This window comes from Benincasa hispida, chromosome 1 (assembly GCF_009727055.1).
Source record: "Benincasa hispida cultivar B227 chromosome 1, ASM972705v1, whole genome shotgun sequence".
In the NCBI taxonomy this organism is placed as follows: Eukaryota; Viridiplantae; Streptophyta; class Magnoliopsida; order Cucurbitales; family Cucurbitaceae; genus Benincasa; species Benincasa hispida.
In genome coordinates, this window is record NC_052349.1 from 62,565,319 (window position 1) to 62,578,909 (window position 13,591).

Sequence of the window (13,591 nt, forward strand, 5' to 3'; positions counted from 1 at the left end):
TATTTTTAGTTCATATTCTCTGTACCCATGAATTCTTTATCAATTAACTTATTGATTACTCTTTGTAAGGGATACAATTTTGTGGATAAGGATGAACTAACTTCATAGAATTGTGAACAAATTCACTTTATTTTTGTTTCCTTTATTGAATTTGTGGTTCCCACCAACAAGTAATGAAATGGCTACATAGCGGGTACGGGAAAGGTTTTACTTTAAGCTATTTTAAAGATAGACTTGACAGTAGTTGAATATGGAAAGGGTGATGCGTCTATTGAGTTCGATACCACTGATGGAAAGGATTGAAAGTCCAAAAACTGCACTTGCTCTAGGAAATCAATACCTCACTAAACATTATAAATCAAACTGCCTTGCACACACTCCTGGCCACTCTTATATCCGCTTACACAAGGTATGAAATAAACCTAGCTTAAGCTTAATAAAACTAAACTCATATAAATGATTTCATTTCGAACTAACATCCTTAAAAGTAGGTAGAACATTCATAAACAAGTATAGGAATAGATTCCACGAGTAAGAAATTGAAAACCTTAACTTAAAAAGAAGGGCATGGGACGCATTAATAAGTTTTAATTAGTTATACACATATAAGACTAATTTCTAATCTCACGAGGATTCTTGAAATAAAGGCCAAATAGAATTTTACTTTGGTTCATTACAGAAAAGTGTAGTATGGTTGCATTACAGTCGCAATCACTGTGCATTTTATTTCTAAGCTTGAAAATTGATGGAATCCTCTCCTTTACCACTACGTTTTATATTTTTAATTGCAAATCATCAATCCCAACTTATTTTTATTGGTTACCTTTCGTTTTCAACTCAAATCATTTTCTTTGCAAAATCTAGAATTAACAAATAGTCTCTTAAGATACGATATGTGGAGTACTCTCAACTTTATCATTGCTTGACATTGTACTCTTACACCTAACCATTATTTAATTAAAATTTTGAGTCAATTTAACATAGAACACATTTTTTATCATCAATATGTTCTTGACAAATTGAAATTTTGTAAAAGTTCATTGATCTATAAGATATACATTTGAATTTTATATTTGGTGTAACACAAAAGTTAAAATTTGGTATTTAGAAGATCTATAAATTCTAAAAAACATTAAAATACAATGACTAAAATCATAATCATGAAAGTTTAAGAAGTAAATAAACTCAAAATTTAAAATCAATTACTAAGACCCTTTTGGTAATCATTTGATTTTTGATTTTTTGTTTTTGAAAATTATGCCTATAGATTCTATTTTCACCTCCAAAATTTTCTTTTATTATCTTTTTTTTTTAATCAATTGTTTAAAAAATCAAACCAAAATTTGAAATTAAAAAAAAATAGTTTTTGAAAACTTATTTTTTGGACTTTGAAATTTGACTAAAAATACAACTATTATACTAAAAAAATGTAAATTATAAGAAATAAAGAAGAAATAGACTTAATTTTTAAAAATTAAAAATAAAAAAAAATCAAATAATTATCTAACTATACTAAATTTATAATTTAACCTCGTTAATTCGTCAAGCATAGAGGTTGTTTGACAAATTTATGGACTTTAGCGATACGATGATACCAACATCTATTTCTACAAAATTCACTCTCTCACCAGATGGCACGAACACACAATCTCTAATTAACATCTGTAAAGTATTTATCATTATGTTAATATGTTTTTAATTTTAAAAAATTTAAAGAAATCGACTATTTTGTCGTAGAATCATTACTTTTAAATGTTAAATATTCACCGATTGAAGGAATAATTTATATTAATATACCCTTTAGTACATTATTTATAATGTTTCTTAAATGTTTCTACACGTCTTCCTTTACTTTAATATTGTATTTAAACATGAGAATCAAGGGAAAAGTTGCAAAGGACATTATTAATTAAGGGTTAAACTAATCATATAAAAAAGATTCATAAAATTCATGACGAAAGCATAACAAAGTATGAGAAAAATGAAATTCATGATATACATGGTCATCATGTTAGAGCTACGATAGACATAGTTATCCTTAACGTGATAGTGCATTTCGCCATAAGTAAAATGATTTCATTTATTTTTAGGAGCAGATGATTATGAGTTATCCGTATAAAAAGTCTCATTTTCCATCTAGTCGATAGCTCGGTCTCCAAAACAAGGTATGGTAAGTTGATAAAAATTAGTCCCTCTGAACAACGGCATTGAACTAATCTCATCAATTATTAAAGAATGAGATATCACATCATCAGCTGGAAATACAAGGGAATTAGATCATATGAAACTGCAACTCATCAAAATCTGCAGTCATTTGTAATGGAGAATACAAAAGCACTTGCTGCACGGAAATTCCATAGCTCGACAACTACTAAAGTTACAGTCCAGTCTCAACATTGCATGACTTTTACTCGGACGATGAAAACGGTACTTCATTCGATAGTTAAATAAGGATCAAATATGTACAAGTCCTATTCTGATCAAGAAGCCTGATACACAAGTTAAGCTGTACTCGAGGACTTTCATTTCAAGTCATTAAAAAGATAATGACATTATTTCTGCTTGGTACACCAACCTTTGAAGTGTTTTGGGGGTATGGCCGTGGTACCGAAACCATGGCTATGCAGCAGACGAGAACCATCGTGTGCAATTTTCATAATCATTGCTGTATATGCAGAGATCAAAAACTACTTGTTAATGGCAACTTTCATGTCCAAGGTACTACTTGTTAATGACAACAGATATTATATGATCAGCATAGAGATAGCCAAATTGAAAGATACAAATGTTTGTGCATTTTATCACAGCATATGATGAAACAATCTAATACAGGAGTAAAATATACCATCTTACATGTTTGATAGCAGAAATATTCATTTTATCAGATGGAGAACCACAAATATCGAGTAACTTTATCACAACATCGACTCCCAACCCGAATGCTGAACCAAAGATGCAACACTGTTCAATGTAACTGTTCAGAAAGATACTACATGAAATATAGTTGACAAAAATCAAGACATCTGGTTATTCCCAACACCTTCTACCCTCAATTTGGATAGACGACATGTATCTAAATAAACAATTCTTAGACATATGTTTTGTATGGAGAAATTAAAGTTATTAATTATTATGGATTCAAGGGGACTAATATATCATCATGTATGAACTACAAATGTAAGAAGGGTCTTAAAACTAAGAAAAATAGCTCTTGCACCCAGATGAGCCCTTGAAAAACTGCTTTTCGAAAACACAGAAAACGACGGGCTGTCTGAAAGTTGTGTTATAGAACCAAAATTTGTTTTTTTAGAACAAAATGTACAAAAAAAAAAAAAAAAAAAAAAAAAAACAAAAAAAATCAAAACAAAAAAAAACAAACTTGTTAGGTTGACTAATTTTAAAAATTTATGTTCTTTTTTATATTCTCGATGTCCTCATAGGTAGATCGTTTTTATAATAGCTAAACCTGTCCTTCCGAAGAGCATGGGTCCTGTACACAATAGTCCTAATATAATATAATATAACAGATTAATAGGTCATCTAATCAATATTCTTAGAAGTAGCTTCTAAAAACTATTTTGCAAATATGAATCACAAAGGTACTATCTGTATTAAAAGAAAGTAATAGTTTTTAAGCTTAAATATCAAACAAGCTGATATGAGTACGCTAAGCCACAAGTGGGATTCACCCATTCATGGAAAAAGACGAGGACATGACAAATGGCAAGAGGGGCAAGGTAGGAACTCCCATAGATCATTTTGTGATGCAGACAAATTATAACTACGCCTTTTTTAGAAGGGAAACGATTTCATGGATGAATGTAATAAAAAGAGCTTATTGGACTCCTAACACCAAAACAAATTATGGATTATGTTGCTTTGATATTTTAATACCCAGATAGCAGTCTGTTCATTTTGATGCCACCACAGGCCTTATTTCTTCCCCCTAAAGTTAATATTCTGGCTGTAAAAATCTCGAAGGCATGTGAAAGAAATTGGACAAATGGTGCCGTTAGGTCACTTGTTACTAGACAACTAACTAATTCCTTAGAGAAAATATATTCGAACAAAAATTGGAACCATCATTTCATCATTAAGACTGAAATCAAGTTCTTTAAAAATGGTACGTATAAAGCACGTAGGCCAAGTCAAGAAAAAGACTTCATTACTTATTTTGAATAATAATCAACACGAGAGGGAACATATTAGATATTTACCAACTAGAAATAAATTTTTTTTAGATTCACATTTAATATAATTAAACATTGGGACTATGAGAACTTGCTTCCCCAATTATTGAATACCAACCCGGTGGGTTCACATTCTAACCACATGTGGGCCATACGAGATCTCAAAATGTCATGAAGAAACTAAAAGACTTGATGTACATCAGAAAAAGATGCATCTATAGTCCTATAGGCTTCCACCTGGCTTAAGTAGGCCCCTAAACTTTGCTCTATCTATGCATGACTAAACTATTCCTTAAATATGATTCTTGAAAAAGAAATGAATTTATTAATTTTTAGAAATACATTACCCTTTTCTTTCATTTTTTCTCAATGAAAGTAGTTCTTTTGATAAAAAGAAATATGTGAAGAGGCTCTATAAAAAATGAAACTCTTAACAAGTAACGAAGGATCCAATTCAAAGTTCTGTGTCATTAGGCACAAATTTTGAGCATACTTAAATAAAGTCATAAATCAGGAAAAGTTCCTCATTTATTCTAGTCCACATCCTTCTCAACAAATATTCATATTTTAATGTACGAGCACTTGTCTTCGCGTGAACCAGATTCATTATTGCATAATTTAAGAAAAAGATGAAACCATAGGCCTTCTTATATGTGAAGGATTTAGGAAGGAACAGAAAATTATGGAAATAACCAACTTGAGTACACAAATCAATAAACAAAACATCATGGATGTGTAATTACTTCAAGATTGACTACATATAAGATATAACTTAAAAATAAGATGCCTTCATACGATGAATGTTCTAATAACATATTTGTGTAGGATTTGATTTAGAAATACATTACCCTTTTCTTTCATTTTTTCTCAATGAAAGTATTCTTTTGATAAAAAGAAATATATTTGAAAGAGGCTCTATAAAAAATGAACTCTTAACAAGTAACGAAGGATCCAATTCAAAGTTCTGTGTCATTAGGCACAAATTTTGGGCATACTTAAAATCAAGTCATAACTCAGGAAAAGTTCCTCATTTATCTCTAGTCCACGTCCTTTTCGACAAATATTCATAATTTGAATGTACGAGCACTTGTCTTCGCGTGAACCAGATTCATTATTGCATAATTAAGAAAAAGATGAAACCATAGGCCTTCTTATATGTGAAGGATTTAGGAAGGAACAGAAAATTATGGAAATAACCAACTTGAGTACACAATCAATAAACAAAACATCATGGATGCGTATTACTTCAAGATTGACTACATATAAGATATAACTAAAAATAAGATGACTCATACGATGAATGTTCTAATAACATATTTGTGTAGGATTTAGCATGACTTTCGCAATTGCAATCATGGGGTTACATATAGCAAACATGCGAATAGAGAGTCGAACAACTTCAATTCCCCTTTTTTACCTTATAAGATCCTTAGTAATAATAACGACCTAAATTGCATAAACTATATTCAAGAAAGCAAAATACACCATACCTCCTCCGTCCTCATTTGGAGAGTTGAGCGCAGGTGAAGCCGGCTCGCACAAGTTCGTTGATTACGTCTCTAAACTTAACATAATCTTCAAATTTGTTGTACACTTGATGAGAAATCCGTGCATACCCGGTTATAGGGGCAGTTTCCCCCTTTCTCGGAGCACGATAATATATCGGGACTTCAACTCTAAATTCTTCCCGTAAATGCGTTCTCAACTTCAGAGTATCAGATTCACTTGAGATGCCCAAGCATGAAGGCAGCCCCACCATGACCATACTTGCACACATATTCGGTGGGCAACCAAGATGAGTCTTCCATGATTCTGCCAACATCTCTCCCATCTTAACAACAGCCTCATGATTCCGCCTTTTGATTCCCTTAATCCCATCTTCAAACCTATTAACAAATTTCAAAACCGAAGGCACCACCAACTGTGAACTATAATCCCTGGTTCCAATCCAAGCACTTTCTATGGCCAACCCATTACCATACTCATGAGAAACAACAGGATGATGCAAATCAGAATGACTTGGGGACCTCCTGGAATACAAGAAAGCAATTGAAGGTGGACAAAAGAACCACTTATGCAAATTACTAGTGTAATAATCAGCACCAATCTCTTGCATATCAATATCAGTACATCCAATAGCATGAGCAGCATCAACAAAAACTTGATCAACACCTTCTTCCCTACAAATCTCAACTAACTCCTTAACCGGTATAACCACACAAGGCATGGATGTAATATGATCAATCACAGCCAAACGAACCTTCCTACCATTAGCCTTTCCTCTCTCCAACGCCTTACGAAATTCACATATAATTTCATCATTAGACTTAACAGGAAAAGGCAATTGAACCTCAATTACATACCCACCAGCTCGAGAAACATACGCCTCTATTGACTTCTTCACGGCACCATACGCATAGTGAAGCATAACCGCCGCATCACCCTTCTCGAATCTCCCCTCGGCAAAATCCCTAGCGATTTTCTGCAGAACTATAGCAGCCGCAGTGGTGGCGTTATCAACAATAGAAACTTCATCAATATGCTCGGCATTGATTAAATCCTTAATGATGGTTCTCGATTCAAGAATCCCCTTCTTGAGCTCGTTGAAATAGAAGTAATCAGGCTGGCGAAGGAACTTAAGCTGCCATTGCTGTTGAGCAGAGATGACAGAAGAAGGGCAACAGCCAAAGCTGCCATTGTTGATCCGAGCAACAGAAAGGTCATGGTGGGCAAACTCGGATTGAATTTCTGAGTCAGAAATGGAAGTGGGGGAGATTTTAGGCCTTTTGGGCAAGTGGGTATTGGCATCACCGTTGAGATGGGGGGTAGAATCAGGGGGAAGATGGTTTTTTTCATAGTGAGATGCCATTGGAGGCAGATGGGTAAGCAGGATTTAGGGTTAAAGGTGATGGGTGAAGCTGAAATTGATAGAAAATGAGAAAAGTGAAGAGGCAAAGCGAGAAAATGGCAAAATGGGTCGAAGAAAGAAGGAGAAATGCGATAAGAGGGGAGGTTTTGTTCGAAGGGGAAAACGTCAAGGCCAATGAAGGGGGAAAAAGAAATTAGAGTATAAACAAGTGGAGTTGAACAGTGCTACAACAATGAGAGAAAATGGAGAGAGAGATATTTTGGCATCCGCCATTAACAGAGTAAAATATTTCAAGTGTCACTGTTTTAGCCTTTATTCTTTTACGATATCCCCACCCACAAAGAACACAACACATATACCTGGTGCTTACAACATCTAGAGACGTGGAAACAAAAAACCTATGGGGCTGTGAGCCGTGGGACCCGTCCCAAAGAGGGCAGAAAATTCTTGAATACATGGAGAATGGTGGAGAGAGTGAGGAATTGTTTTCTATTTACAATTTGGGATCAGAGCGGAAATTATATTTCTAGTTCCCAACTTCATCCCGCCCAATTTTTGTGTATATATATATTTTGGAGATTTTGTTAGGGTGATTAAAAATGTTTTAATTATTTAAGTTTAAAACTTTATTATTTTAATTTCTTAAATATTGTAATATTTAGAATATGATATTCTAATTATTGAATTTTAATTTTTACACAGTATGATAATTTAACATTTTAATTATATTTTTTCAAATTGCAGGTGTATTATTGCTTTTATTAGCAAAATTCATAATATTTTATTTAAATAAAAATTATATTGGAGATATTCAAGGAATTATTAAAAAGATATATTTAATTAAAATAAAAAATTATTTAAAAATATGGAGAATTCAAGAACCTGATCCTCATGAAATTCCTATCTCATTCTCCGCGGAAAAATTGACGGGGACGAGAATGGAATATAGGGGGCAAGGATGGAGATGGGGAAGGCTTTCCTATCTCCACCTCGCCCCGTAGACATCTCTACTTACATCTCCTTTTAGACTTTCTATTAGGTCTCCTTTTATAAGATGTTTGTTTATATCGTTTTGTCAATTTTTTTAAATAAATGTGAGCGGAAGGAACAAATATCATGCCTCAAGACTAATAGTACAAGTTCATGTCAAGGTTAATAGTACAATAAGATGTGAAAATGAAGGGTGAGATTGAGGGACAATATTTACATCAGAGGAGTTGCTAGGGATCTATTGTTGATCTCCATAGTATTGTTGGCACCATTCAATATGATCTGAGTAAAAGGGATTGGGCAGACAAAACTATGTGTATCATCACTGTACTTTTGACAAGTAACATAAAAGGTAGAAAATGAAAGAAAAGAGAGGTTAAATTTTGTGATCTTTCAAGCATAATACATGTTTTTTTGACTAATTTCATTGATCAACTGTTCGTGTTCATATTATTATATTGGCATATTGATAACGTGAGCAAACTCAAAATAATTTTAGGATCGTTTCAACTGAGAAAAATGAGGATGTGAATAAATGTGTGAATGAGTAAAGGATTTAGATAATTCTTGATGACAATTATGAGATTTAAAGGTGGTTCATTGATTGTACAAGTAACAAAAAAAAATCTATTTTTTTGCTTGTCCATCCTTATCTTATCTTTGTTCAATCAACTTGTTGTTCTAACCAGGATATAATTGTGTACATGGTAAGAACTTTAACAAATTAAAATTGTAGGTTGAATGATATAATGAAACATTTAGAAGTCCAAGAATTAAAACATTCTGTAAACAAGGGCCAAATATTCTTGAGAAATGGACATTTTTGGCCCCTTTGAAGTTTTACTAGGGGAAAAAAAGGTCCTTTTAAAAAATAGTATATTTTTTAACCCCTCAATTTTCATCAGATATATGAAAAGACCACTATACCTTTTATTTTCATTTCAAAGATTCAAAATTTTCCTTTCATCCTCTTCCCTTAATTCCTTTAGAAAGATTTGGACAGATGCAAATCTCAATCCTTCTCAACAGAAGGAAGTTTACTCACAAATCTCAACATGACTTGCTCGATTATCGCTAAAATTATCCCCGAAAAATGCTTTCAAATCTCCAAAATTTAATATCGATCCAATCTCCGGCGACTACTCTGCCATTTGAACAACTTCCACAAATTTCATATTCAAAGACCCCATTTCAGAATTCTCAGACAAAACGCTAGAGAAATTGTTCTCACGCCGGTCAATCCCTCTGGCAAAAAAATAGTGTTCTGTTTCTCAACGGCCTCATGTGAAACTCTTGAGTGCAATATAAGCAAATACTCCAACGACTGGGTGTGCATCACAAAAGCTATAAATTTTTGGGTTTAACTTCTGGAACTGATAAAGCTCGGCTAGGAATCACGTCACGTGATTGGGTATGCGCCGAGAAAAAGATGCCTGGGTGGCAATCTGACCCAAGGACCAGGGCATACAATTCTTGAAAATGCCCTAGTCCTATACTTCGCACGGGTATGAATGACAGTGGACTGAGTTAAGCCCGATAAGGGTATGAATGACTGTGGACCAGGTTAAGCCCGACCAGAGGCATGAATGATTGTGAACTAGGTAAAAATTTGCCAAATTTTGTTACCCCATCGAGTATGAATGACAGTGGACCGGGTTAAGCTCGACGAGGGTATGAATGACAGTGGACCGGGTTAAGCTCGACGAGGGTATGAATGACAGTGGACCGGGTTAAGCTCGACGAGGGTATGAATGACCTTGGACCAGGTTAAGCCCGACCCGGGGTATGAATGATTGTGAACTGGTAGACATTTGCAAATTTTTGTTGTTATGGAAGATGAAGCCCGACCGGGTATGAATGACAGTGGACTGAACGCGCACCGAGAAAGGATAAAAGTCTAGAATAGGAAATGGACACGGAAGGGGGGTACACTAATCTGGATTTTGCCTCAATCGCGTACTCGGTCGGGTTAGGAAAGGGCATGGGTGGGAAATTAGCCCAGGGGGGCTGACCGGGTAAAATACCAAATTTTGCCCGGTCCCATATTCGGTTAGTGGAATTGTCTATGGAGAAAAAGACCTTACCGACGATGAAAGAAAAATAGAAAAAAATAGTTGTAGAGGAATGATTTTGAAGAAGAGGAAGAAGAAAGAAATAGAAGAAAGAAATAGAAGAAAGAGATACAAGTTTTATGCAATATTTAATGCTAATTATAATTTCTAGATATCTTCTCTCATATATAAACTTTTGGGTTTTATGTCCTAAAACTCGTGGTTCGTAAACAATAAACTTATTTTGTTAATCAATATAGATGCTATTGAAGTTTGATTCAATAAAGTTGTTATTGAATACATGAATTGCTCACTTTGTTTTAGAAATAAACTAAGATACATAGTTATTACATGAGTAATTGAACTTTATGTGAAGACATAAGTATGGATCAAGTTTAAGTAGATAGCCAAAATGGTCTATAGTATACGGATAAGGCTGAGTACCTTATTCTGGGGACACTATCGGATGCGGCCCACTTTGTAGATGTTACAATAGTTGTAAAATGCTACAAACAAAGTGATCCTGATTCGTTCATGTAGAGACATGCGAGTGAAGGCGTCCTATGCAAAGAGTTTGTATAAGACCGGACCAAGTAATAAGTCACTCTTATTTTATAACACTGTTTATTATTTCAGAGTGACTATTTCAAAGCGATGACCTAGGTAACTTGACCTTAATCCCGAGCTAACTATGAAATCCTGTTTATTCGGGATTATCCTTAGATTTGCATGGGTGAGAGTTAACTCAACAGCGTCGACTCAATAAGCCTCCTAAGGGGTAAGACCGGGTAGATAGTTGGGGACATAGGGTGTAAGATGGAATTGACTCCTACTCGTTTTAGGGATAATAGAAAGGATGTTCTTTTAAGTTTTGACTCTAGGTCTTAAACAAGGGGCCCCACCCTTTCATTGGCCCGAGAGAGACTCAGTTTAGTGATTGAATCACAAACCAAATTGTTCATTAGAGAATCAATGGAATTTAAGGAACAAGATATAATCTCGGGGATAAAACAACAATTGACCAGTCGTTATTATGAACAACCTGTGAAGGGTTAACTTACTAATCATAGTTATATCAAGTAGAAAAAAATGTATCTACAGTGAAGGGAGTGCACTTACTGTACTTTAGTGGGGTGACCCAGTAGTTAACTAATATTGAATAGTTTGGTTTAAAGAGTTTAACGAATTAATCTTGGATCATTGGAGCCCATGATCTGCAAGTTCATTAGGTCCTGCTACCAGTTCACCAACGGATTAAACTTTAGAATAGAGCGATGAGTGAATTTCAAGCATTCAAATACGAATTAAGGGAATTAGTAATTATATATGTTTGATTATCGAATTAAACGAAATTAGAGAATTATATGATATTTAAATTTGATTCAAATATTATTTACATGAATAAAGATTCATGGTCGTGGAATTGGTGTTTAATTAATTGAATATTTGATATTAAATTAATAGAAGTAATTAAATTGGTTAATTAATTATTTATTTTATTTTAAAAATAATTATTGAATTAATTTTTGTAAAATTAATAAAATTTCATATTAATTAAAGAATTAATATTGAAATTTAATATTAATCTTGATAAAGGTTTTCAAAATTAAAAGAAAAATTGGTTTTAATTTGAAAAATCAAAATTTTGGAAAACCCCAATAAATGGGATAATCCCACTTGCAAAAACATCTAAAAATCCACTCAAAGTCCACCTAAATTATGAAGTAGGTAGTGTCCTTTTGTAATGCAATAAGTTTGAATGGAAGTGATGTATAAAACATTTAGTTTTTCAGCTAAAAAAAGGTTCATGCAATCAAATTTGAAGGCTGAATTGATGAAGTTGTTCTTCATTCCTTAGCTGAAAAATAAAAAAAACTCTCCTCTTTTAATCCTAAAATTCAGCTCATTTTGATTCCCACAAATCAATCTAATGTCCAAGAGAATAATAGGAAAAATCAAATGGTGGTTTACACCTTGTTGTTCTGAGGAATTTGAAGCTGAATTCGTGGTTTGAAGAAGGTCTCCAAAGGTAATTTCTTGAAACCCTTTTTTCTGTTACAAACATGCTTTCTTAAATGCTAAAATTGTTGAATTATAGTATTTAATGATTCTGTTTACTTCCGCTAATTGCATGGTAACTCCAACATAAACGTGGTGACTTTTCAACTTTTTTTTCCCTCTCTCATGCATGCAATTATTTTTGGGGTCGATGCCCTAAATCTCGTGGTTCTTATAGTTTGTAATTGTAATGTACAAATAATTTATTTATTTAATAAGATATAAGATATTTTATTTGACATTTAGTAGCATTAACCCACAAACCAATAAACTAACATTCAAGGTTATCTTGTATAGCTTAAATATGTATGTAGAGACATACAGATGGATCATGTTTAAGTGATAACCTAAATGGTTTGTATTAGATGGATAAGGCTGGATCACTATGAATAAGACCCGCTTTGTAGATGTTACAATTGTTGTAAAATGCTACAAATGATTTGATCTCGATCATTCATGTAGACACATGTGAGCGGCGGTGTTCTATACAAAAGGGTTTGTACAAAATCGGACCATGAAATGAATAGTCTCATTATATAACACCGTTAATAGTAAAGACTTACATTTTACCAAGATGACCATAAGTGACATGACCTGAATCTTGAGTGAGTTGTGAACTTCTATCTATGAAGCCGGTCCTTTGATTCATATGGGTGAGGTTGGTCAGATTGCCGACTCAATAGGCCTACCATTTTGAGGTTCGTTTAATTAGGGAGTTGAAACACAACTACACAAGACGAAATTTACTTCTTCCCAATGTCAAAGTAACTAGATAAATTGCTCATTTAAGGACTAATTCTAGGGCTTAAACAATGTGGCGCCATACCCTTACTTGGCCCGAGAGGGGTTTGGTCATAGTTGGACTATGACTTATTGTTGATTAGAGGAATAGTGGTATTTAAGAAGTTAGATATAACTATAGGGCCAAAATAGTAATTTTAGCCTAACTGTACTTACGAGCAATTTGTGAAAGATCAGTACACTGTTGATTAGTTATATCCAATGGACACAGAAATATATCTGTAGTGCGAAGAGTGTAGCTGTCAGTCTTTAGTGGAGTGACCGACAGTTAATAGATGTTGAATAATTTAATTAAAGGAGTTTAATTAATTATTAAGTACCATTGGAGCTTCAACTACATGTCCATAAGGTCTCCTTTGTAACTTAAGAAGGATTATTGAGAATTAATTTTGGATAAATTTAAGTTGTTTAAATTAATTATATGTGATATAATTAATTTAAACTAATTATAATAATTAATTTAAACTAATTATAATAATTAATTTAAACTAATTATAATAATTAATTTAAACTAATTATATATGATATAATTAATATAATGTATTTGATACATTATAGTATAAAGTTTATTTATAGAGGAATTAAATTTGAATATGATTCAAATATTAATTATGTGGATGAGATTCATATTT

General features: G+C 33.2%; 1 protein-coding gene across 3 annotated transcripts; it reads right to left on the reverse strand.

Moving 5' to 3' along the window:
- Nucleotides 1-2,207: 2,207 nt before the first annotated feature.
- LOC120085022 (probable L-cysteine desulfhydrase, chloroplastic) lies at nt 2,208-7,395 on the reverse strand. 3 transcript variants are annotated; one of them, XR_005483796.1, is made up of 3 exons: nt 5,681-7,395; nt 2,854-2,942; nt 2,208-2,665 (listed from the first exon to the last, which is right to left on the reverse strand). XR_005483796.1 is itself a non-coding variant. In XM_039040843.1 (2 exons), the coding sequence occupies exon 1, from the start codon at nt 7,057-7,059 to the stop codon at nt 5,692-5,694; it is 1,368 nt and encodes a 455-aa protein (XP_038896771.1). In that variant the 5' UTR covers nt 7,060-7,393; the 3' UTR covers nt 2,208-2,665; nt 5,681-5,691. The 3 variants fall into 3 exon arrangements, 1 of the variants encoding a protein (XP_038896771.1); XR_005483795.1 differs by having other exon boundaries at nt 2,854-2,961; XM_039040843.1 differs by lacking the exon at nt 2,854-2,942 and having other exon boundaries at nt 5,681-7,393.
- Nucleotides 7,396-13,591: the final 6,196 nt, after the last annotated feature.

Coding starts and splice junctions, on each gene's coding strand:
- LOC120085022 (XM_039040843.1), bottom strand. CDS start 7,059: ATGGCATCTCACTATGAAAAAAACCATCTTCCCCCTGATTCTACCCCC.